General features: G+C 39.3%; 1 protein-coding gene across 1 annotated transcript; it reads right to left on the bottom strand.

The window, feature by feature from the left end:
• Positions 1-134: 134 nt before the first annotated feature.
• fxyd6 (FXYD domain containing ion transport regulator 6) lies at positions 135-27,357 on the bottom strand. The gene is made up of 9 exons (XM_081369687.1): positions 27,071-27,357; positions 9,764-9,817; positions 6,093-6,116; positions 5,967-6,002; positions 3,071-3,145; positions 2,621-2,657; positions 2,486-2,535; positions 2,357-2,395; positions 135-1,891 (listed from the first exon to the last, which is right to left on the bottom strand). The coding sequence occupies exons 2-8, from the start codon at positions 9,810-9,812 to the stop codon at positions 2,367-2,369; spliced, it is 300 nt and encodes a 99-aa protein (XP_081225813.1). The 5' UTR covers positions 9,813-9,817; positions 27,071-27,357; the 3' UTR covers positions 135-1,891; positions 2,357-2,366.
• Positions 27,358-27,369: the final 12 nt, after the last annotated feature.

The raw sequence follows: 27,369 nt of genomic DNA on the forward strand, positions 1-27,369 counted from the left end.
TACCAGACATTGATCAGAGCTGCTTTTTCTGGCAGGTGATGGATGACCTTTTTTAAAGGAGCGAGAAGAAAAGGAGATATTGACTGATGCTTGGCGTCTCTGTTCGGAGATAGAGAAAGAATCTACACACTGATGGCTGTGTCAGACAAAGACTTTATTTATTTCGGAGCACAAAGAGCGGCCATACACAGTAGCTGCACAGATATGAGACGAATATGTTTAACATTCCTCTCTAATAGCGAAGCATCTGTAGCGTTAGACTGTGTTCTTGAACAGCTACATGTGATTAATATTCTGTGAAACGCTTCTCTCTTTATGAACTTAGCCTACATTTTTTTAGAACTCAGCACAAGTGATGTGTGGAACAACACACTCACGTACGCAGACGCACACAAATGCGAAGGTTGGTCTCTTTAGACGCCGACATTTTGGTCCCATTGAACAGTGTTTATAAATATGAGTGATATTAAAGAGATATTTCACCAAATAATCAATATTCTGTTATTGTTTACTCACTGTCATGTGATTTCAAATTACAAAATGATCACCTTTGCATTCACCTTAGCTTTGAAATGTCAGCACAACAAGGACGAAATTCTAGCGCACGTGTTGACGCTTGTGTTCACACACATATATCAAATGGAGTACATTTTGAAAGGCCATGTGTTTATGCATATGCCAGTATTCATGTTAAAACTTTCTTGAATGGAAAAGCGCTACATGAACATTCTGCAAAATGTCTCCTTTTGTGTTCTACATAAAGAAAATCATTTTCAATCAGCATGATTTTTGACTGCACTTTCCCTTTAAGAAAGAGAATGCATAAGCTACAGAAGACGTGTGATGAAAAGGTAAATGACACAGGTTAGCGGCACTATGGTGAAGTGATCTTCTCCTGCGGTCTCGTTCTCAGGCCGCAGATGTTTAGACTGTGGGTCCGAATGAGGGCGTTGAGCCCGGCAGTGTTGCAGCTGATCTGAGGACAGCGGTATGGCGCCCCTTGTGGTACAGTGGTTTTTACTGTTTTGTTTTTGTGCTTGATCTGTGTAGAATGATGGAAAGATTGTCGGAAGGAGGTGCCCACGAATGCGGGCACGCATTCATATATGCTCTACAGTATCTATCCAATGGCAAACACACGTGCATACGCTGTATATTCAAATATATATTCTGCATCAGATGTGAATCAATACTTATATTGAATACTTAAGTGTATTTAAATATGTCTGCTTATAATCTATACAATCTACAAGAAAAGACAGCAGGTGGGACACAAATGACAATAACAAGTGGTCACACCACCAATAACAGTAAAAGTGCTTAACTGTTTAAAACAAAATTATAACAATAATATAATATTAGACGTTGAAACAAAATTATTAAAGAGACAGTTCATCCAAAAATTAAAACTATGGTGTATTTTTGTCCTTTTTTAGATTTAGTCATTATATAATAAGGGCTACATAGATAATCTTTTGTTTCCTTTTGTGTTCAACGTAAAAAAAAAAAAAATTGCATACAGGTTTGGAACGAAATTTTTGGGTGAACTGTTCCTTTAAACCACACGCACAAGTTCAGTTGGGGAGGAGCCAGAAACGTTAAGAATGATCTGCAGAAAGTGGCTAGTTTTGCTAAAACAACTCACTCAAGACGGACTGTCGCAAAAGGGCACAGACGGAAAGACGGATACAGTTACTGTTCACGTGACAGGACTAGAGGTCTACATACAAGACACTGGCCCATTAAAAATCCTGGTTATAGTCTCCTCCCCCACAAATCCCTGTCTCCTCTCTCTCCTCTCATAGCCATGGTCTGGAATCATCTTCATCATCATCATCACCATCCTCAGCATCAGTGAAGTCGTTCAGCCACGGCTATGTGTTCAACAATACTGGGAAGAAATAAAGCAGACATCACATACTCAGCTAACAGGGAACGTTCTGAGGACTTTGGCTGACTGAGGTTCTATCAAGGTTATGAAAAAGTTTAATTTCAGTAACATTAATACAACATTTGCTCAAAGTTACAGTTTTTCTCAGCTGCTTTGGTGCTTCTTGTTCAACCTCCACATCATCTAGTCACTTGTGCACATCATAAAATCAATTTCTCATTCTTTTGAACAAATTGCAATTGCTTTGGTACATTCATAATATTGATTATGTGCAAGTGTCCTACATTATCAGTCGCTAATGTCATGTTGATCAAAACATTATACTGGTTCCTTGTTGAAAAACGTTCTGAGAAAATTCAGTTTTTCATAACTTAGCAAAATGTTCTTAGAACCCATTTTAGAACATCATATCTTAGAACATCATTTCTGATTCTATAATGAGACTCATATGGAAAGTAGCTGTACCTGGTATGTTTCAGTTCTCTGCTTTAGGAGTCTCCTTGTCTTTACAAAGAAGAATAACAGAGGAACAGTAGTCAAAAATGTTCAATCAAACGATGGCCAATATATATTACAAAAGATGGTAAATCTTACCCTTGGAGACAATGATGTTCTCTGCTTGAGCTTCTTCATCTCCTGGAGCTCTGAGACAATATGAAGTATAGAGAGAATTATAACTGGTGGTGTTAAACGTTTGTCAGAATATCATAGAGGCTGGGTGAGACTTACCTGGGCTTCTGTTTGAGACTGCATCGGCATCTGCGGCCTGCAGGGTGCACACATGCAAAACCATTTAGAACAAATGAAGGAATGGCAAACTTTACAAACAACCTGGAGGGATTTATTTTGTGATAATGACTGGGATAATATGGAATAGGGATATTAATCCCATACTAATGTGATCATTGAAACCTGCATGAAATATTGATAAGTGAGTGTGTCTTCATTTATATTTCTGCCCTGAGAGTGAAATATACTCATGTGTCTAATTACATGTTAAACTTCTCATCCTCAGTTGAATAAAAGCACTGCTGTATTATTAATATCCGTGAGGCAGCTCAGTTTAGCTATTGCACTCTGATCTCTTTTGTTTTACAGTACTTTCTGAGTGATTTAGCTTCTGAATGAAGATGATGAGTTATGACTTAATAATAACAAATAAAAAAAGATGCTTCTTACTGAGAATAAGGAGCATTCCGAGAGCGAACAGCACCACAGCAAACGCCAAACCGCAGATCCTCAAACTCTCATAGTCTGGTTAAGAAATAAAGTTTATTTTTTATTTTTGAAGTAATCTTTCAAGAAAGACTCAAGCTTATGTGAAAAAAATGTGATTTGCAGTTTGCAAACCTGTTTACTTGTGATATTCTCGAGTGTCACAGGATATTCAAGGGTAAAAAATTGTGAACACTTTTTTGTGTACACTCTTTTTATTTGGAAAAACATGCACCGATAAATTGAAAAACAAAGCCTGGAATGTGCATTAAGAGAGTAAATAGGGTCAATTTTGATTTGACAGACGGACAGGCAGACAGATAGATACAGTGGGGAGAACAAGAATTTGATACACTGCCGATTTTGCAGGTTTTCCTACTTACAAAGCATGTAGAGGTCTGTCATTTTTATCATAGGTACACTTCAACTGTGAGAGACTGAATCTAAAATCCAGAAAATCACATTGTATGATTTTTAAATAATTAATTTGCATTTTATTGCATGACATAAGAATTTGATCACATACCAACCAGTAAGAATTCCGGCTCTCACAGACCTGTTAGTTTTTCTTTAAGAAGCCCTCCTGTTCTCCACTCATTACCTTTATTAACTGCACCTGTTTGAACTTGTTACCTGTATAAAAAATACCTGTCCACACACACTCAATCAAACAGACTCCAACCTCTCCACAATGGCCAAGACCAGAGAGCTGGGTAAGGACATCGGGGATAAAATTGTAGACCTGCACAAGGCTGGGATGGGCTACAGGACAATAGGCAAGCAGCTTGGTGAGAAGGCAACAACTGTTGGCGCAATTATTAGAAAATGGAAGAAGTTCAAGATGACGGTCAATCTCCCTCAGTCTGGGGCACCATGCAAGATCTCAACTCGTGGGGCATCAATGATCATGAGGAAGGTGAGGGATCAGCCCAGAACTACACGGCAGGACCTGGTCAATGACCTGAAGAGAGCTGGGACCACAGTCTCAAAGAAAACCATTAGTAATACACTACGCCGTCATGGATAAAAATCCTGCAGCGCAGGATGAAGTTTGCCAATGACCATCTGGATGATCCAGAGGAGGAATGGGAGAAGGTCATGTGGTCTGATGAGACAAAAATAGAGCTTTTTGGTCTAAACTCCACTCGCCATGTTTGGAGGAAGAAGAAGGATGAGTACAACCCCATGAACACCATCCCAACCGTGAAGCATGGAGGTGGAAACATCATTCTTTGTGGATGCTTTTCTGCAAAGGGGACAGGACGACTGCACCGTATCGCAAGATCTTGGCCAACAACCTCCTTCCCTCAGCAAGTCGTAGATGGGTCTTCCAGCATGACAACGACCCGAAACACACAGCCAGGGCAACTAAGGAGTGGCTCCATAAGAAGCATCTCAAGGCCCTGGAGTGGCCTAGCCAGTCTCCAGACCTGAACCCAATAGAAAATATTTGGAGGGAGCTGAAAGTGTGTATTGCCCAGCGACAGCCCTGAAACCTGAAGGATCTGGAGAAGGTCTGTATGGAGGAGTGGGCCAAAATCCCTGCTGCAGTGTGTGCAAACCTGGTCAAGAACTACAGGAAACGTATGATCTCTGTAATTGCAAACAAAGGTTTCTGTACCAAATATTAAGTTCTGCTTTTCTGATGTATCAAATACTTATGTCATGCAATAAAATGCAAATTAATTACTTTTGACTATTAAATCATACAATGTGATTTTCTGGATTTTTGTTTTAGATTCTGTCTCTCACAGTTGAAAAGTACTTTTGATAAAAATTACAGACTTCTACATGCTTTGTAAGTGGGAAAACCTGCAAAATCAGCAGTGTATCAAATACTTGTTCTCCCCACTGTAGATAGATAGACAGACAGACAGACAGACAGACAGACAGAAAGACAGACAGACAGACAGACAGAGACAGACAGATAGACAAACATACAGACAGATATATAGACAGACAAACAGATAGATAGATAGATAGATAGATAGATAGATAGATAGATAGATAGATAGATAGATAGATAGATAGATAGATAGATAGATAGTTTGACAGACAGACAGACAGACAGACAGACAGACAGACAGACAGACAGATAGATAGATAGATAGATAGATAGATAGATAGATAGATAGATAGATAGATAGATAGATAGATAGATAGATAGATTTTTCCAAGGAAAACCCCTAGAGCAATCTGGGATTAAGTTACCTTGTTTAATTGTATCTTTAAACTCTGAGTTACCACCATCCATCCTGGGCATTAAGATGAATTTAGTTTGTGTCAAACATAGCACCAGCTTGCAGGCCAAAGAGCTTAACTCTAATGTCTTCAGAATGCAGGTTTTTGCCTCAAGCTAACTCTTGGCGTGATGTTGTAATTGTGGCCTCGCTCAGAAGTGACTTGCCTCTAGCCACTCTCTAAAAGAGGCCAAACCTGTGAAGTGTTTTGAAGTGGTTGTTGATGTCTGGGCAGCCAATGATGAATAATCAGATTACTTTTTTCCAAGTAACGCATTACTTTTAAATTCAAAACAAAACATCCGAGTTACTTTTTAAAATAACTAGGCAAGTTACTTTATTTACCAGGTTAAGATTCACTTTTGGTGTGACCTTTACATTTGACAAAAATAGAACTTTTGTTTATTGTTATTAAAAAACAACAACAAGCAAGCCCAACCCAGGTGACAAAAAGTAATGCAATAGTACTGTAACATTACTTTCCAGAAAAAGTAAGTATCGCAATCAGTTACTTTTTTAGGGAGTAATGCAATACTGTAAAAAATTACTTTTAAAAGGAACTTCCCCAACACCACTGGGCAATAAAGAGGTTAAATGTTCTCAAAAGTATTGATTCTTACCGTATACAAATGCGTTAATTTCCTTCTCTTTTCCATCTGATGGAAAACAATTAGAAATTAGACAAAAAATGTATAATATTTATATATATATATACACACACACACGGTAAAACAGTAATAACTTGCCTTGGGCAGCAGAGTCAGACGAAGCTAAGATCATAGCAGAGAGCAGAATTAGTGATGTGAAAAGAGAAAAACAGAGAGGAATCATTAGTATGCATGTTTATGTACACTAAAACATTCAATACCTAAAGCAAGAGTGTTCCATTTTGTTATTTGTTTGTGGAGGGTTTTGTTTGTGAGAAAGATCAGAGTGCCCAAAGCTAAGATGCAATACTGGCAAAAATATGACATTGCTTAATAAATGTGCACGATTCAGGCACAATAAGAGGGTTTTTGACAGGGTCAATACAATTTGCTGTATATTAAACTCTAAGAAATGCATTGGACTAAATTGATGCCTGTGAGACATGAAAGAAAATCCATAAAGATTAACATCTTTCTGATTTGCCTTTACTGTAATACTAAAATATATATTTTTAAATGTTTCATGCTTTTAATATTGTGTTAACTTATGCTGTATGTCACAATGTAGTTGATCGTAAACTAGCCAGAATCACCATCAAATGAGCTTTTAAATGAATGAAAATAATGTCTTTAAGCTTATTGACAAGCCTGACATCAGATGCATCTTCACCACAGTCCATTAAAAAGTCTCTTAATATGACATCTGATAGGTGGCAGTGGATAATTTGACAGGTGGACTTATTTATAGGATGGATATTACTACTCTGCCTCCCTTTTGTAAAGGTTCTGCTGATTATTTAATTCGACTCACAAATTTCAATCTGTCAACATATTTAAAAATTGTATAGGGATGTACAGCATAGTGCTCTATAATCTGTAATTATCTTCAGATAAGAGTTGAAAGGGGGAGAGCAAGTTCAGGAATGTTACAAAACAAAACAAAACGTCAATGAAAAGAGGGGAAGTGGAAACAGAAAGGCTAAATGTATAATACACTGTACATGAGAGATACCTGAAGGAAAAGTGAAAAGGGACAGACAAAAAAGGTTGATGGAAAATTACGAAGGAAGGAAGGAAGGAAGGAAGGAAGGATGCAGGGAGGAAGAAACATGGAGGGAAGGAATGGTCAGTGAAGGAAATAAATAAGAAAGGAAGGAACAATGAAGGGGATAATGAAGGTAAGGAAGAAACAAAGAAGGAAAAATTAAGGAAGTAAGTATGGAAGGTAAAAAGGAATAATGTGGAAGGAAGAAAAGAATAAAGGGAAGGAAGAAACAATGAAGGAAAAAAATTGGAAGGAATGACCCTTGAACATTTGTTGGAAAATTATCGGTAAATTTACAATTTTTAGATCATGTGTGAATATTCAAAAGGATATTTTTTTAATTCAGTCTGTTTTCCAAGATGAGAAATAATATTACCAGTAAATTAGCATTTTGATGATATATACATACAGATGTGCAAAGTCAGAATGCACTGACATAAGAAGCTTACTTGGACCAATCATATAAAGTTCTGAAGGAGATAACTTATATTGATATTTTGGGTTCGGGCCGAATACCGACCCATCTGACTTATTTGTAAGTGTGAACTCGTGAAATCTCAATTCTCCAGCGGCAGTCATCTTTGTTCTAAACAAATTCAACCCAAGCGCTCTTTGGTGACGTGGATGATTACGTTACTGCTGATCATCTGTCTATCATCGTAGAAAGCCTGCCGTGACAATTTGATTGGTCCGAAGAGCCCTTGTTCGAGCATAATGGCTCCACAACGAATCAAGTCCAGACCAAACTTCCCGACCAAAAATGTTGTGGGCGGGGCTAAGTTCGGCTGGCATCCAGGCTAGACAAACCCAAACGTTCGGTTAAAAATTTTATTAAAAAATTTAACCCAATGGATGGGTTTGTCCATATTTGACCCAAAGTTGGGTTTAAACAACCAAGCAATTTTTAGAGTGTCTAAATTAAAACTGCCTGAACGAAATGTCGACCCAGGACGAGGTACAGGGCTGTGAAACTTTGGGGGTGTTGATGGACTCGATCTACTCCATCTATGTTTTGACCATCGTTCTGAATGCCATCCGGCCATTTTTTTTAAGCTCTTTGCTCAAAATGTTGCTTTTTTCATGAAACTTACCCAAATTGTTAATAAAAGTGTTAATAAAAAGGAATGCATGAAGCTAGAATAGCAGAGGGTCTAAAGCAGATGGTCTGTTCTTTCTTTTGATATACTCAGATATTCATACAACAAAATATTCTGGGGACCATGAATCGTTTGTGAAAATGATCAAAAATGCTGGCAAAGTTTTTCAAAAACATAGGCAGGGAAAGAGTTAAAAACTGCTCACTGAAAGGGGATAGAGTTTATTTACAGGAAAAATTTTCAAAAATTTTCATTTTTTCAAATGTACAGTTTTTAATGTAAGAAAGTGGCAATTAAAAAGAGACACTAGCCACTTTCCATTACCCTACAAATTGCGCAAACTGAAATTGCGAATTGAAAATACGCCCAATGGAAAAACGTCAATTTCGCAAAAACTCCCATTTATCGCAAAAACGTTTTTACGCTCGCATGAGGTGTTTTTTCAGGCAATTCGAAAAAGAAATATTTCGCAAAACTGCATTGGAAACAGTTTTTGCGCATTTACAGGTCACCTGACGTAGATGACGCGGTATGTTTGGACAGAATACTAAACAGAGTTCTTTATTAAATTCATATAGACAAAAGAATTACAGGAATAATGGATTCTAAACCTCAAATAAATGCCACAATCAAGACCTCGAAGCAGAAATGAGGGAGAAACACCCAGAAACAGCTCATATGTGCCGCTCATAAGTATAATAAGGGTCGTTCCTTACCATTAATGCTTTGAAAACACACATACATCTCCTTCGATTAATAATAACGGCTAGTGCAGTGGCTGGGATATAGTACATAAACCTACCAACGTCCGTTGCCATGGTTTTTGGAATGATTTTACTTATCGCGAGAGGAAAAAATGAAGTTTTAGTCACATAACATCGGTTAATGGAAACGCTGTCATATCACAATAGTTTTTAGTCGACATTCAAAAAAAAAAAAAAAAAAACGCAAAAGTTTTGCGCAAATCTGTAATGGAAACGCACCTAGTGAAGGAATGGCATAAGGAATTGATGAAAGAAGGGAGGAAAAATTAAGGAAAGAAGAAAAAATAAGAAACAATGAAATTAATGAATGGAAATGGAGGAAGGAAGGAAAGAAAGGAATTAAGAGGGAATGAACCTTGTGGTTGCAGTGTGAAAGATAACCAGATGAAAATCAGTCTGACAGTCATCAGTGCACTCAGCAATGGGTGGCGGGTTTGTTGACAGAGATAAAGGATAAATGTTTTACCAGTTAGAGAGCTGTGTGTGTGAGAATGAACCTCGTGCACATGTTCTGGTGGTTTCATGTGGCGTAATTGTGGGTAGGGTGGAGTCTCTCAGAGGACTGAGATGGATTAAATGGATGCTCTCATTTCACAAATTAAGTTTGTTTGGCAAAAGCAGGACGGCAATTCACAGACATGTAAAACACGTATAAACATGAAGCTTTCAATCAGTCTACTGAAGAACTATAGAGTGCACACACACACTCCCAGTATAGGAAAGGTCACTGATCAAATTCTCAGTTAAGAACTCTAGGATGGTGCTAATGTTTCATCATGTCATGGCTTTTTCCCCATCCTCTTCCAGCTCTTTCCGATCCCACTGGACAAAGGGAGACTGGAGTGTGATGGAGGGGGCACTTACCCGCCACATAGACTAGGAGGGAAAAAAGGAAGACCAGAACAGTTTCCATGACAACTGCAATGGGAAGAGAGAAAGAGAGAGAGAGAAATAGTAAATGGAGTGAGAATTGGTGTTAGTGGGTTACAGGTTTACCACATTCAGAGAGACTGGAAAGATCTCACAGTATTCAGAATCAAGATTATGTCCTGTCCTAGAGTGGTATACTGTCATTGTACCTATGCAATATTGAAAGAGCCTGACAGCACCATCAGGTTAAATTTAGATTCCCTAGCCTCACAAATCACAGATACACATCTTGTGGTTTTTGAAATATTTTCTCAGAGTTCACTGAATAAACACGGTGTGTGTGTATGTGTGTGTGCCATTTTATGTCTGGGCTAATAATGTTGCGTAACAGTGTTTGGTGCCCAGATGACTACAGTCTTATACCACATTGTGCGTAATTTGGTATCAGGTTGAAGGCATATAAAATATACATATAACAACACGTTCAAAAGTTTGGACTTGGTACGATTTTTTTATGTTTTTGAAAGAAGTCTCTTAGGCTTACAAAGGGTGCATTCATTTGGTCAAAAACACAGTAAAAACCATATAGTATTGGGAAATATTACAATAAAATTAAAATGTAATTATTCATATGATGGCAAATATTAATTTTCAGCGTCATTAACCCAGTCTTCAGGGTCACACGATCCTTCAGAAATCATTCTTATATGCTAATATTATAATCAATGTTGAAAACAGTTGTGCTGCTTAATGTTTTTGTGGGACATTTTTTTTCAGGATTCTTTGATGAATATAAAATTTCAAAATAGCAGCATATTTGAAATTCACCTCATAGATCATATACTACAATACCAATAATACATATACACAAACCTGATAGTTACAGGTGGCAAGTTCAGTGTGAGAAAAGTCAGAGACATGACATCATCTTTATGAAATGATATAGGGTCCTGTGCGCCTCCCTTACATTTACACTAACTTCTGCAGGTCACAGTTAGTAGCATGACTGACTTTTTAAATCACACTTTGTACGAGATTTCGATTTTAATTTGTCACATTACTGTAGCATCTGGGTGAAATCACAATGACTTATTTGTTCTAAGCTTCAGAAAGCTTTTAACCTTTTGGACTTCTTCATGTAAATAACAGGCCTAGTGCCGATGAGTCTGGATCAAATTGCCCCTGGATCAGTCTGGATCAAACTGCCATGCTAAACAGAAACACCTCCAAACTCATACGTAAGCTTATAAAAAGATCTTAGTCAACTCAACTTCCCTCCCACAGTAGGTACGAAGACCATGGGGCATGGACGGACATCTGAGAGACAAACCAATATACATACACAAACATTCTCTCCATTTAACTCATAAGTCATTCCAGAATGTATATGATATATTCCTGTGTGTATGCATGTTCCCCACCCTTATATTAGCCTGGTTATGACTTTAGTTGTGTTAGTTGAACTCTAAGTTCTTATATTCAAGTGTAAGGACGGATCTCTACTTTTGTATCCTTCAGACCTATCTTTCTTGGTACCCAATTAAACCTCTCGGTTTGCCTTTGCTAAATATATAGTAGGTTACGATTATTATACTATGTTTGCCATCCTTTGGAGTAAAAACGACCAATTATGACACCATCATAAAACATGCTTAGGCTGTCAGAAGGAGACAAAGAATCTGTCTTCCGCTAAAAATTTTCTAACTACTATTGGTCATTTCACCCAAAATAGGTGTGGACTAAGTTTTCCTTAAAGGACGATGACAAAGGTCTCTAGCTTACTTTTTGTTCTCTAGTCTTAGCTTTGTCTTGTGTTTTGGTCTTGCCTTGTTTTAGTCTTTCGTCCGTGCTCATTCATTTCCATCTCCGGGTGAAACAGACTTTCCCTGATTTTGCGGCAACTTTGCTTTCAAGTAAACCTTTTAAACTTCCCGCGAACGACGCGCTCTCCGGAAGAATGCTTCAAGCTCACGGACACACTGAGGATCTACACACACACGCATTCTTCCTCAGCACCAAATATCCATGCCAGTATTATTTCTATATTTAGACACGTTTAAGATTGTTTGCGCTTTAAGGTGATTTGATTCTTTGCTGGCTCTCAAAGGTTAACTTTTTGTGATATTTGCCATTCTGTGATCTGCTCTCTCTTTCTTTACTTTTCGTTTTTCTGTTTATATGTATTATTTGTTTAAGTCATAGTATTTATTAAGTGTAGTCAGTCATATGTATTCATAGTTTCATTTATTAAAACCCATTATACACTTGATTGTCTCTGTCTGCTGCTCATCGACCAAAGTCTCTTAAATGTGTGATCTTAAGCTACAAGCTCTTATACGGTTGGGTACTTTAGTTAGCAATCTAATAGAACAGAAAAGTTATTCTTCATGACCAGAAGAATAACCTTTCTTGAGAGTTGATAAGAAGAAGAATCTTTCTTGAGAGTTGATAAGAAGATTGTATCGGTTCGGTTGACGAACAGATTAGTCGATGTGAAATTAATTCTGTTAAATGTTATTCTGAAAACTGATCTAGCTTATCTATATATTCATAATTTATTATAATTCTTTGTAATTAATTAGCCATATATATATATAGATACAAATACATGGGCTATGTATCCCTTTTTGTGTGTGTGTATGTATACTGTATATAGGTATCTCATGCAAAATGCAAGAACTAATCACATTGTAATCACATACAAATTTATCAAACTGCCTCATGCTCAAATAATACATATTGTATACATATACAGATGGATATGTAAGGGATAATGTATAGCGAGGCGGTTGTTATAGCGAATAACAACCCCGGCAGGCTGAACAGGACCCCAACGTGAAGCGGAGGGGTCTTGAATCAGCCTGAAGGGGTTGTTATTCGCTATAACAACCGCCTCGCTGTACATTATCCCGCTTATTACATGGCTACCTACAAAATAAATAATTTGACACTATTGATTTAAAAAGGACTTTATTGATTTAAAAACTATTGTATTGCTTCCGCTAAAGAAAATAGTCCGTTCCGCGTCCATAGCAACGCTCTGTTTTTCATGGCAACGGTCTGTGATAGTTTGCAGCGGTCTGTTATCAAGAAATAACAGACTGCATTCTACATTGGAATTCAGCCAAGCCATGTAATAAACTCATGTAAAGGTCTACAATGCCTTCAAAATGAGAGTCTTAAGGCCTGTTCACACCGGGACGATTTTCGCGCACGATATTCGCCGACGTTTAACGCCTCATGACTAAACAAAGGGCGCCAATGTGAGTGTGGACACCGACGCGAAAAACGCCACGTGTAAAAGCGGAATTTTTTAAAAAACGCCTCGGGTTCGTTTTTTTGGTTTGACGCGCCGTGTCAAAAACTATCCGACCAATGAGATTGGCGCTTTTGCTCACGTGTCTGGAGCTTCTGAAGTTACAGTAAAACACAACTTGGGGGCGCTCAAACACAAAACGGTCTTGCCGAGCACACATACGTAACGGCGAAGAAGATATATGCCGAGTAGCGTCTAAACACTGCCGGGAAGAAATAAGACGAGGAAGATGCAAGGCAAGATGAATGTAGAGCTGCTGGTCTCGTTGGTGTCGGAACATAAAGAACTATGACAAACGCGACAGCGACTACAAAAATCTTGATAAAAGAGAACTGTTATGGAGTGGTATTAAGCGCCATCTAATGTCAGGGAATGAATTTGCATGTTCACTCGGCTCATCGTCAGCGAAAATCGCTTGGGTGAGCACACAAAAAACGCATTGAAAAACGCTGGCGAATAACGCGCGCCGATATTTGTCCCAGTGTGTACGGGCCTTTAGAGTCTTACTGTCTTCTATCTGTCTTTCCTTTTACTTTTTTCTCAGTTATTTGACTTTCTGTCAGTGAGTGCTGTACTAACATTTGTTATAGGAGGACAAAGTCATTTGTTCATTATGTCATGGACAGGACATTGCTGGGTTCTGCCAGCAGTCCCACAATCCCCATGACAGCTTTCAGGGACCAGATCAGAGCAGTGTCATTTACTAGGACATTAAGCATTGGAGAGCCATCAGCAAGAAAATGACACAGGGTAGAGATTAACTGCCCTTGACCACAGGAAGGACATTTATCCTATACTTCTCTGGGTGTTTCAAGAAATGGATTGTGTCACAGGAACAATATTTTCAGAAGGACAGATCATTTGCCAAATCACAACACAGTCATTGAGCTTTCCAAACTTATGAAAATCTATTCATCTCTCCAGCGTATGACAGTTCTTGTTCCTTTAATAGACAAGCCGTAAAAAAAGAAACTAAAATATAACTAGAAAAACAGAAACGGTCAATGTTCACAAACAAAAGTCTTCAAGTCATTGTCAGAGAGTAGGCCAAATTTTTTTAAAATATTTGTTCAATCGTGTTGCCATACGGCTTAACAGAAAAGAAAAATGCTTGTTTTAATTCTAAAAATGCCAAACGCCCCTTCTGTTTCTCTACCCTTAAAAGCCAATCGTGCCATCGCCACCCTGGTGTTAAGTAGGGCATCATCATCATCATCTCAAAATGGTGTCATGATCAACCTGTGAAAGGGAACCGGGGCATTCTGAGAAAATGGTGTTGCCAGGTCTAAGAACTGTTGAAATTTACTGAGATACTGAACTAATTCACACTACACTCACTTAACTCAGTTTAGTGTGCAATGTAACACAATAACGACAGTTCAACAGACAAGTAACCTAAGCAAATATCTAAGGAAAACCCAAGGAACGTCCCAAAGACCCTTGTATGTGAAACTTCACAACTACTCTACACGTATAATGAATCTGTCACTAGTTCGCAATTTTCAAAAGATAAACTGTTTCAAATTTGAAAAAGTCATTTTAGAACTAGAAATAGCTTGGGCTGTTTCTGACAAATTACCAGAAAAATGTCCCTGAGATAGCCCTTATACACTCTAAAAACTCCTGGGTTATTTCTTCAACCCATTTTCTGGGTTATTTGTGTTGGGTTAAAATTATGGGTTATTTTTTCAGAGACTAACCATTTTCTGGGTTATAGGGCTAATATTTTGACCCAATTCATGGGTTGTTTGGGTTTCTGGGTTATTTTTCAAAGAGTAACCCATGTTCTGGGTTGGCTTTCTCTCTCTCTCTCGCCCGCCCGCAGTTGTTCTGGAATTTTCTCACAACAGTCGTTTGAAATAACCGTTGCTTTGCCCTCGATCCGTTTTGGCCTGTGCTTCATCGGTGCAACTTCATCTATATTCAAGGTAAGAGAGTATTTTCAGTGTTGATGTAATGTAAACTTTTTTGTGTCCATGTCCCTGTTGCTAGTTTAACACCATTTGCTAATAAATAAATAAAAAATACGTTGCTACGTTGAGACTAGCGTTAGCCATGGTAATTCTGTGGTTGGCATGTAGCCGCGGCTATCAGGACAACATCTTGGACAACTCGAGGTAACGTTATCGCACACCGGACGCGATTTTGAACACGGCCCTGAGCCGTTGCTGGGTGCCGCGGACAGACGCCGGATGGCGCCGCCGGTGTGTAACGTTATGTGTTCGAATTTTAAAGACGCGGCACTGCGCTGCGCTTCTCGTCCGGTGTGCGAGCCCCTTGAGAGAGTGCACGTCCGGTGAGCGATACCTCAAGTTGTCCTAGACGCGACGCGCCGCTTCTCGTCCGGTGTGCGAGCCCTATAGCAGCGGCTACAGAGCGACGAGGCAACACAATAGTTGAGTTATGTTTACCAACTGCGCCGTGCTTATCATATTATACAGTGCTCTACTGGCTGAAGTAACGTTAGTGAGAGTTAAATTTAAGCGGGTCAAGTCTTCAAATTGTTGCTAACCTCTTTATTGCTATGTTTTCTCCAGGTCATTTTGAAATGGACAGTTTTGTCGCTGATAAGCTAACTGAGTGGGAGCTGAGCTGTCTGAGCTGACAGAGAATTTTAGAGGTGAGCATTTTACTGGCATACTGGGATAGTGACCCAAGTTAGGTTATTTTTGACCCAACTCCTGGGTTAAAAAAGGATCAACTAATTTTTGGGTTATTTCTACCCAGATGTTGGGTTTTTTAAACCCATCATTTGGGTCAGGTATTTAACCCAGAATTTGGGTCAAAAAGCATAACCCAATTTTCTGAGTTGAAATAACCCATAAATTAGTTGGTCCCTTTTTAAGCCAGGAGTTGGGTCAAAAATAACCCATTATGGGTTATTTTTGACCCAGGAGTTTTTAAGGCCCTTTCACACCGGATGCGTAACGAAAAAGCGAAACGAAAAAGCGATTAGTTCGTGTGCGAATAGTTCGCATCAAAACCATTCACATCAGCCGCGACGCGAATTTGCGACGTCTGTGACGTTCAGAGAGCTTCAACATTCCAAAACTTTCGCGCGAATCGCGCCGACAGCTGAGAAAACATGGACACTTCATCATCATCATCATCATCATCATCCAGTCATAGTCATAGCATCCAGTGAAGACGAGCTTTTCATTTTATTTAAAAGACAGAAAAGAAGGTTTTGGGTGCACCCAATCTTACAGAACAGAAAGTCTGAAGGGGAGTATGCTTATGTGCAGTTTTTTTTTTTTTTTGCGTCTTCAACAGTGCGTTTTGTAATGTAACTACACATTACATGTAACACACGAAGTAAGTTAAAAATCATTCGACTAGAAATATCACACAAAGAATGTATAGTATAGCCTACTAAAAGCAGCCCTAAATAGTCTCACTGCATTTTGTTAACGTTACGTGTTCAAAGTAAACACGGTCTCTGTCTCTATCTTTGACGATAATAGTGTTAGCTTTCTATCCCAAATGTAGTTTGGCCTGCTAGCCTACACAGCACAGGACTATCACACAACACACTCACAGTCGTGATAACCGGTTGGTTGGCAATGCTACGCCACACATTGTCTTTCAAATCGTTGTCCTTGTAGTATGTGAATTGGCTGAAGCCTATTCTGTCGCCGCAAAAGTAAAAAAAAAATCGACATCGAAGCGAAAAAAATAAAAGTCGTTTTTTCGCCTCAGCACATTCGCGTTCGGTGTGGAAGCGCTCATTACACAAACAGCTGATCAAAAAATAAACCCATCGCGCGAATTATTCGTGCGTCAAAATCGCGTCCAGTGTGAAAGGGCCTTTAGAGTGTACCATCACGCCAATTTAATTGGCCATAGCGCTTAGCACCACCCTAAGAATACGTCACGTATGCTTCATATTAGTGTGCTGCGCACTATTTCCTCAGATTCCATGACGAAGGAAGCACTATTCAAGTATGTGAAGGCCGGCATTGCAGTGTCTCATTCCCTACTCAGGGAACAAAGGTTACAAATGTAACCGAGACTTTCCCTTTCATAGGTCTCCTAGCCCCTCTGTTTTTACCACCAAAACACACAAACAATAGCTCCAATCTATGCGACTGGGCTGAGTGGTCGACATAGGCCTTTACTGCCCTGACTGGGCAAAGGCAGAGAGGCCGTGCATCACTCCCAGTCTCCTAATCATGACGAGAAAAAGCCTCCAAAACCACCTGCTGGGAACGAAAAGGGGTTGACAGGACCTTAGGAACGTATCCTGGCCTGGGACGCATCAAGACTTTAACCAGCCCTGGGGCAAAGTCTATACAGGAAGGGCTGACAGAAAGAGCCTGCAGGTCCCCTATTCTCTTAAGAGAGGAAAGGGCCGCCAAAAGAACTGTCTTAAGAGTCAAAAACTTCTCTGACACAGAATGGTTCGAACGGCTGACCTGCCAGACCTTCCATAACAATGGCTAAATCCCAAGAGGGAATTCGTACAGGGTGGAAAGGCATAAGCCGTCTCGTCCCTTGTAGAAAACGAGAAACCAGGAGGTGACGTCCAACGGAAACACCTCCTATTGGTACATGCTCTGCTGAAATGGCCGCCACATACACTTTAAGAGTGGCCGGGGCCGCACCCTCCGAAAAACTGCTTTACAGGAATCTCTACGACAGGGAACGGTCTCATCTCCCGATCGGGCTGGCCGGAGGGAGAGAGCCACACAGATCAGATCACAGCCTATAAGCTCCTCAGAATCAGAGGCCGACGTAGACAAACGTCATCGTCGAACGGGCCACAACCAAAAGAAATCACATTGCAAGCTTCTGGAGTAGGCCGCAAATCATCACGAATGAAAACGATGGGGTCCGAGCCGCGTTCGTCTACAAGCAATCGGCTTGAGGAGAGACAGAGAAAGGGCGAAAATTCCGTCTGCTCGCTCTCCATGCGCTCGAGCTCATAATCGTCACCCCAAGCATCCATCTTGTGTGGCGCCTCGGCAACCGCAGAAATGGAGAGGCGGGGTTTAGAGTGGTTCTGAGGCCTTCTTTCCTCAGAAAGCAGGTGAGTCTAGAGTGCAAAACTCTCAAACGCAGTGACGACAGTCAGATAAGCCGTTAAGTGCTGCCTGGGCATGTTTTAAGACCCAGACATTGCACGCACCTGTCATGAGTGTCTCCTCCTGCGATGAACCTGTCACACGGGTCGATGCATTTCTTGAAACTCATCATGTCCGCTTGAGAGGAGTGGTAAAACAGCTCTGAATTATAGCAAAGAACACGACAAACACGCTTTCCTACGGGCAACAGAAAATTCGCATCCTGAAGGAATAAAATCTGAGGAAATAGCACGCAGCACACTAATATGAAGCATACGTGACGTATTCTTAGGGTAGTGCTAAGTGCTATTGCCCAATCAAATTGGCGTGATGGTATAAGGGCTTAAGACATTCGTCCACACCAAAGGTGTTCCCAATAGCGATATTTGCAGTGTTGAGAGACCTATGAAATGGAACAAGGAGGCAGTGCGATTGTGCGATTGAATTACTTTTACATACCAGTTCCATTAATATTAAGTTAATATTATTTTTCTTAAATTTTAGACACAGTTCCGGCCAACGGAAATAGTTCCAAACAGAGTCACATTTCAACATGGAGTAACACAAATAATGGTGTTTTGTTCCTGAATGCTTTAAATTAATTGTTTGTGTGAATGATTCAATTACTTGTTCAGATCCCTGTATTAATCAGCACTTTGCACAAACTGACTCACTCATAAAGACAATAGTGAAGCTGTGAGTTTAATTAGGCTACTTAAAAACAGCAACGTTATCACCATGTTTCTGAAAAGTAATGTAGCTTTCAGTAACAAAGTTATTTTATTTATACAATTCATGGGACAGCAGCTAAAACAAGTTTCTGTGCTCCTGAATGTTGTGTGTGCGAAATCTCTTTCCGGCTCAACAAAAGAAGCAGTTTTTGTGCGAGCAAATCCAAGCACGTCTGCTTCATAATTAAGAAAAGTTATATTTCAAGTTCACTTTATTTATATAGCCCATTTACAACAGCCACTAGACTGACCAAAGTGCTTTACAGAACAACCAGATAAATAATAAGAAAATAATACCTGCATAACAACACATAAAACACAAATAAAAGCAGCAAAGCTAAGAGCAACCTTAAAACCAGAGTAGCAAAACAGTATCAGACACAAATATAGAATGGAAAAACAGGAGTGGCAAAACAGTATCAGACTCAAATATAAAATAGTAAAACCAACCTAAGAATAGAGATCAATATGCTAAAGAAAACAGGTAGGTTTTTAACAGAGACTTGAAGACAGACAGGGTAGGGGCTGTTCTAATTTCTAGAGGCAGGGTGTTCCAGAGCCATGGCCCTACCACCGCAAATGCAAGCTCCCCTCTACGCTTGATTCTAACACGAGGGTCTACCAGCAGAGCCTGGTTGTAGGATCTTAGGCTTCTGGATGGAGTGTAAGGATGAACAAGTTTAGAGAGATAGGCAGGAGCCAAGTTATGTAGAGATTTAAAAACACAAAGTAGAATTTTAAAATCTATTCTCTGTTGAACTGGCAGCCAGTGTAGGGATTTGAGAATCGGAGAGATGTGTTCATATTTGCGACACTTATGAATAAGTCTGGCCGCAGCATTTTGGACTAACTGAAGACAAGCAATTTGAGAACTTGATATACCGCAATATAAGGAATTGCAGTAATCTAGCCGAGACGTTATAAATGCATGAACAGCCATTTCCGGAGTTTTTGAAGTGAGAACGCCTTTGATTTTAGACTGTAGACAAAGTTGGTAGAAACTGGAACTGATTACAGATGAAATGTGTTTGTCAAATTTTAAAGGCTGGTCAACAAGAACGCCTAAGTTCTTCACCCCTGGGGATTTAAAAGCCGATAGAAATCAGGGCTTATACACTGAGAATTTTCATTTGGGCCGAAAACAATGACCTCAGTCTTGTCTTCATTTAGAAAGAGGAAATTTTGGGCTAGCCATGCTTTAACCTCCTCTAAGCATAGCAGAAGAGAATTAATCGCTACAGGGTTGTTTCTCTTGATTGGAATATAAATTTGGGTATCGTCTGCATAAAAATGATATGATACACCATGTTCCCTTAGAATAGCACCCAGAGGGTATGTTGACAATGACAATGACATGTTGGTCCCTCACCTTGTGCTGTCTTGGATTTCCAGTGTGAATCGAATTTAGATGTAGATGTCCGGATATCAGATGTCTGGTTTAAAACTACATTTGAAAGTATATTGTGGGAAAAAAATATTCTTTGTCGCCGTGTGCAATCTTCATCACACCAGAACCATAACAGAAGACCCGACCGAAACCGAAAAGATGGATCCAGCAGTGCAATTGATTTGCCTAGAGCAGGACCAGCTCTCTCTCGAGGCCCACACTGCGGCATTTCTCGACCTGGCGTGCCTTACCTCCTTCCCCGACCGTTTATTGAGTGTTTTTTTTCCACACAGGCCTCAATGTGGAGACGGAGGCATGCCTGCCCGGTGTGGGACCACGAGAGAGCTTTGAGGTATTTCTGGAGTGGGTGTTGGCTGTCTGTGAGTCCCCGTTCACCATAGGCCTTTACAGCGACCCCATTCCATTCGAGCCCATTCCAGAGCCTCGTCCTAAGGTGGCCGTCGCCATTCCAGAGCTTTGTCCCAAGGTGGCCTCCGGCATTCCAGAGCCTCGTCCCAAGGTGGCCGCCGCCATTCCAGAGCTTTGTCCCAAGGTGGCCGCCACCATTCCAAAGCCTTGTCCCAAGGTGGCCGCCGGCATTCCAGAGCCTCGTCCCAAGGTGGCTGCCGCCATTCCAGAGCCTCATCCCTAGCTATATACCCTCAATGCCAGCTCCGCCCTGGTCCCCTGAGCTGCCGGTTTCGCCCTGGCCGCCTGAAGGGCCGTCTCCGCCATGGCCGGGGGGCTAATGTTACATGTCAGTTTGTTTCTGGACACCATTCTGTGTTTCTTTTGTTCTGTTCCCCGCCACTCCTTTGTTTCCATGGTCACCGTCATCATTAGTTCTTTTGGTTCAGCTGTGTGTCTTCAATTATCTTGTTAATCAGTTTAATCAGTTCCTCCCTGTCACCCTGTGTATATATATAGTGAGCAAAAAAAATCAGATTTCTTCTGCTAGTGTAAACACAGCCTAGAACGAGAAAACAGTAAAGTCAAATGCGATTGTAACATTATCTAAATTCTAAATTAAATTACTAATCTCTTTCCCTGTTCTGTTCAACTCTGTTATACTGTGACATTTTCTCCTTAAAATGTTTGATCTCTCTGACAGAGCATTTGAGAAGTGAATCTGACAACCGCATCTGACATCTGCACTTCAGTGCTATTTGCTAGACAAGGCTGTTTAAACCCGAAACAATATGAATGTAACAGTGCTGACATTAAACATGTTTTAAAGAGAATTGTGTGATTAATAAAAACAAATTAAAACAATCCCAAACTTAGGTAGGGGTTGAAATAATATAGTGCTCTGGAAGTTCGGAAGGCAGAAACCACATATATTTGTTTATGAATGACCACTGAAAACTGTACTTGTTGAACAATATTCTGAATATAGAGGATATGAATGTTTGGACTGACTGTCTAGAGCAGGGTTCCTCAAGTCCGGTCCAGGAGGGCCACTGCCCTGCAGAGTTTAGTTCCAACCCTAATCAAATATTCCTAAACAAGCTAGTCAAGGTTACTAGAAAATTGCAGGTAAGCGAGTTTTATCATGGTTTGAGCTAAACTCTGCAGGACAGTGGTCCTCCAGGGTTGGATTTGAGGAACCCTGGTCTAGAGTAACTACATTCAATATAATCTCATAATGTTGAACTCACTAATGTCGACATTTTACCAATGTTCTACCTTTAAGTTACCAGCTGTCCTAACAGAAGAAGGAGCACATGAGCCAGAACCACGAGGAAATGATGGACATCTGGGAAATCATCCTGTAGCACCATAAAAATACCATCTAGGATAACCTCATGCTTCCCCCCCAAATTATATCAAGAGACAAATGACTCTAGCTACAACTATATGTTTGATAATGTTAACACAACATAGCTTGGTAAATAGCTCCCTTATCTTGGTCTTTTTTCAGAGTCTTATCAGCATGTCAGCCATTCCAGAGGCACTGCTGCCAGCTAATGGACAATACCAAACTTAATGAATTTACAAGGAGCAGGAGTGTTTGGAATGAGCCGATAAAAACAACATAGTTAAGCTGTTCTGTTTAACCAGTTTAATATCATTAAGCATCACTGATCTACTTAAACATAAGACAGACTACACCAGGAGTATCAGTAAAGGCTATTATAAACGTTTTGTCATGTTATAACAGGGCATTTTCTTTTAGCATATTGTAAACAGCAGACAATGTCTGTCAGATCAGATTGATTCTTCTCATCCTGTTGGCAGTCACTAACATTTACACTTGTGTTTCAATATCCGTCACACTAAAGAATGCATTGCACACCCACACAAATTATGAATGTCATCAACAACACTGATTATGTGGGGTAGTTAAAGTCTGAGTGAACCAGAAGTTGCAAACGACTTTTCTCCAGTGTTGTAACGTATTTCCCAGTGAAAAGGAATATTGAACAGAGGGCATGGTTTTACTCCAGCGCTCCTCCTCTCCATCTCTGCTCATAACAGACTAACGGTTTGAGGGGAGTGGTTAAGCATTTCCCAACCCAAGCCGTCAAACCTACATCATCAGAGAAGGAACGCCATTCCAGACCGGAAGTACCTTTTCAGACTTTGATTAAAGATTACGACGGCAAACAATTTTCTGTGTATTAACTTGCACAGATTATTTTTCACCACACGACTAGTAATATGCGCTAACAAAGTAAATTTGTTAAATGGGTCAATTTTGACAGAAATGTTTTTCCATGTCATGGTTAATATTTTAGAAAACTTTAAACTACTGTGTTCTGTCAGATAGCCTTTCAAAGTGTTCATATAAAAAGTTAAATTACGCTAATGCTGATGATATTTTTATGTTTCTGAAAAAGTTGTATACAATAATAAATCGTTTTTTTTTTTTTTTTAAATAGACAACTGAATGGTGTGCACTCACATGAGATGAATACTGCTCTTATAATAATTTCCTAGACACTAATTATCATGCTTTACTAGCAGAGACAACGGGAGAATCTATACCTGTATGGCCGAAGAAGCAGAAAAGGTCTGAAGACAGAAAGACTGACAAAGACAAAAAAAAAAAAAAAAACACACATAAGGTGTAAATATTTGAAGACTGAGAAAAATATTTGCTTCTTTTTTGATGGAGAGGTCAAGGAAATAATTGTGTAGACCACTCTCTGAAACTCAGAGATGATCATGTTGATCTATGTCAATAAATGACAGTACAGCATCTAACACCATTGTGGCTATTTAAAATACAAGAAGAACAAAATACACAGAACTACAGAAAGCACCTTTACTGTTAATTTTTGGTCAGCAGTGTACTGGTACAGTATGTAGTGTGTGTTGTAGTTCGGTTCGCTTGGTTCATTTGGTGATGAGGACTTCCACGTTATTCGTTCTCTCAAATTACATCGTTACTAAAGGCTAAGCATGAAGCATGCAAGTTTGCGAACCCTTGCTCTATACATTTAAGCAACAAGTCAGCAGAAGAATCAGAATCAGAAAGAGCTTTATAGCACAATAATTCTTTCTTGAAAATGAAGCTTCCACTTCACACAAATACAACAACAATGCACATATTCTAATAATAAAATGAAAGAATAAAGTAATTTGGTGCACTCATGGATGCCTTCACGAGGCTTTAATTAAACACAACCTCTCCTCAGCAGACAAATGGCAGAGTACTGATGCAGCCAATTCATTTATCCTTTCAAGAAATGCCTCCCCAGGCAGTCGCTGACCCATGTTAATCACCCTCAGAATCAATTCAGACTATGTTGTCGACAACAGATATTTCCGGTGTTCCCTGGATGGACAAAAGGAAGCCAGTCGCTCTATTTGGATGGCTGGCGAATGAGACGAAACATAATTCACTCCCAATGACTGTCATATGAATTATGGATTTCTTTTCTGACAAGCAGCAAATACAAACAAACAACTACCTACAAAGGATAGATGGTTAGAGTCATTAGATTATGTTTTTTAGAAAAAAAAAAAAAAATTATTTACATTTTAGTTTTGAGTTGTACTCTGCTCAGTGTCCCACACTGAGCGTTCCATTTTGAACAGAATAATTTATCTTAAAGATATGGTGACAGGTTAGATCGTATGTTGGATGCTGAGAGAATCTGACCTCAATGATATGACTCGCTCTATGAATGAGAGCGAATAATATTATCAACAGAGCCTGTCGCCGGCTGAGAGCTCTCATGACTAGGTGTAAGAGGAGTGCAAGTGTTTACTCGCTTTTATTCTGCCAGAACTGGAGCAGATTCTCTCCCCATCTAATTATCGCTGTTTTATGCACCTTTAGGCCCGCTAAAAACACCACATAGCAGAGAACCTTCTCACGCCAATTAACATCAATAGTATATTTTAGGTAGAATGTGTTGCTGTGGGAAATATGCTACAATAATAGAGTGTTATATGTGGTGCAAAGAGGTATGATGGCAGTATCAAGAATTAAAGATCACATAACACTTAAATAATACAATATATTCAGAAGACGTACAATCAGAAGTAGACACATGACCATTGAATTATTCAAAGAATTTAAAGACAGAGAATATATGAACAGTGTCAAATGTTTTACATTTCATTTTATATTGTTTTGTTTATTTAAGTGTTATGGGATCTTTAATTCTTCAAGTTGCCATCACACCTCTTTGCACCAAATACATCACTATTATTGTAATAAATTTTAGTTTATATGTACATTTTATACTTAATTTGTCTGTCTGATTTTTCCTTGCTCCCCTGGCATTATTTAAGCTGTATTGTTATACATTTTTGTAATGTTTTTTAATATATTTAAAATAAATAAATAAATAAATAAATAAATAACAATTAAAAATATATATATATATATATAATCAAATGTTATGCATCATTTCTATGAACATCTTTTTATTGCTTTTTAAGTAAAGTTTAAAGCGACTCAAACTTTTTACTAATAAAAAAAAAAGTTCACTGATTTATTGGCCAACTGTTTTTTAATTTACATTCAACATTGTTTTCCATTAAAAATATGACATTATTACGTATCACAATTTCATATCCTTTAATATTTGCCGTCTGTTTAGAATGCCTATTTCCCTTTCCTTCACTCCTCCTGTTTTATATGCAAAATAATATCTGGCACCATTGTGATTAGCTAAATTGCATATTTTTCCATTTACAAATTATGTGATGCAGGGAAGAAAAAAAAAACTAAAATGCCTGCGGGGGTGTTGATGACAGAAAATGGTAGGCCTATACAAAAGACAGCAAAACAATATTGAATGCGTTGTACATTCTCCCTTTTTGTAAGCTCATATGATTTTTGATTCATACACTACCAGTCATATGCAATGTCACCCATAATTATCCTAATCCTGATTACCATATTTCAGCAATAGGATACTTAGCCTTGTAGCTTTATTGAAACAGATCAAGGATTTCAGTTTATAGAATATAATTTCGCGGTGAACAATAGGTCATCGTTGACTATTTAAGGTGAGACCCTTAAGCCTTTGATCAACCACAACGAGCGTAAAATGTATCCATGACAACAAAGGTTTCATTGGCGCGCTGCCAGACGCGCCTCTACCAGGGTGCAAAAATATTGCTATGGCAACTGTATTCGTCAGGTGATTACGATTATTAGTACAGAAAGCTGGCTGTAGTTTTGCAAGAGATAGTGATGGTAACCTAGAAACTAAAAATGATGGCTATCACTGTTTGGCAAAGGGCAGAACATCTGATGTAGCGTATAAAGTGGCAGCTGCCTGCAGGACAAATCCTTGCCCAGACATTATTTAGAAATCAAAACACGATGGTATTCGGGCACGTCATCAAAACCGTATGCAGGACACAAGATATAATTGTTATTGAATCCAATAAAATGACATTTTAAGGGATAATGTTCAGTTAGATAATCATGATTCCAAAATAATAATGATCACACTGTACTGTATCACTCTGAAAGGGTTTGTTTTGTGAATGTGCATTATCTGAATTATTACACGACTATGCTACGTACTTACCAAATGAATTGACATGCTTATTTTGATTTGTGAGTAGAGATGTCATGAAGGTCATTGTTAAGAAATATTTAACCACTGACCAATCAGAATCAAGCATTCCAGAGCGCCGCGTAATAAGCACTTTTACTCTGCGTTCTCGTTTATAATGTATCGATCAGTGCCGAAGATAACGAGCTACCTGTTGTGCGCGCGGAGCTCAGTCGTGGTCATCATCACCGGACCCCTCCCAACCTGTGGATTTCCTTCAGCATGCATACTAAAATATCATTTCCCCACTTTTCCCCATACATTTCCCTCTCAGAATTTAATCTCGAATCCGCTCGTGCGCCATCATCATTTCCCCTCTCATTTCATCATTATCATGCAAATAAATAGCTCAGATAATAATTTGCAGCAAACATAACATGAATGATGTATAGAGGTCATGTAAATAGTCATTTAACGAGGCAACGACACACAAAGCAATTCGGACACACCCTCAACAACGGCGCTGTACAGCAATGTGTATTCAAACATTAATTTAATAATACGTAAAATAATTCATTTTTTTGAAGTCTGTGTTCACTTCTGCTATGCGTAAACCGCATTACACATTTCAAAAAAACATATGGCTGTTGAAATGTCCACAGTCCGTTTATTAAATGTTTACATTACTTAGACTGATGATGCAATTGAAGTAAAAGCCAGCAATTACGCATGTCATTCCCAAAATACCACATTTATAATGAGAAAACAGCATGCAACAACATCAAGACTACAAAACAACAGCACACGCCCTCGTTGGAAAAGTGACTTCATACCCTACCTCGTCTTGTCTCCTTAATTGTAAGTGGATGGGCAACAGTGGGGCAAACGCTGCTTCCAATTGACAGACACGATCCGCGCGACTGTCGGGTTCTCAAGTCGTTAAGTAATTTGGCGTTTTGAAATGTAACGGAAAGTTGTGGATGGGCAAAAATCCGCTTAAACGAGCGTTTGATGTTGTATGGCACCCAACAAGGTTTTTCTGATATAAATATACTGACTGTTGGCTTGTCCCTTGTCTCTTCTCTCGCGCTCTCTCTCGGTTCCCGCCCTGCCACGCGCGCAATGAGAGCCACCGCA

The sequence above is a fragment of the Scardinius erythrophthalmus genome, assembly GCF_964197995.2.
Source record: "Scardinius erythrophthalmus genome assembly, chromosome: 7".
In the NCBI taxonomy this organism is placed as follows: Eukaryota; Metazoa; Chordata; class Actinopteri; order Cypriniformes; family Leuciscidae; genus Scardinius; species Scardinius erythrophthalmus.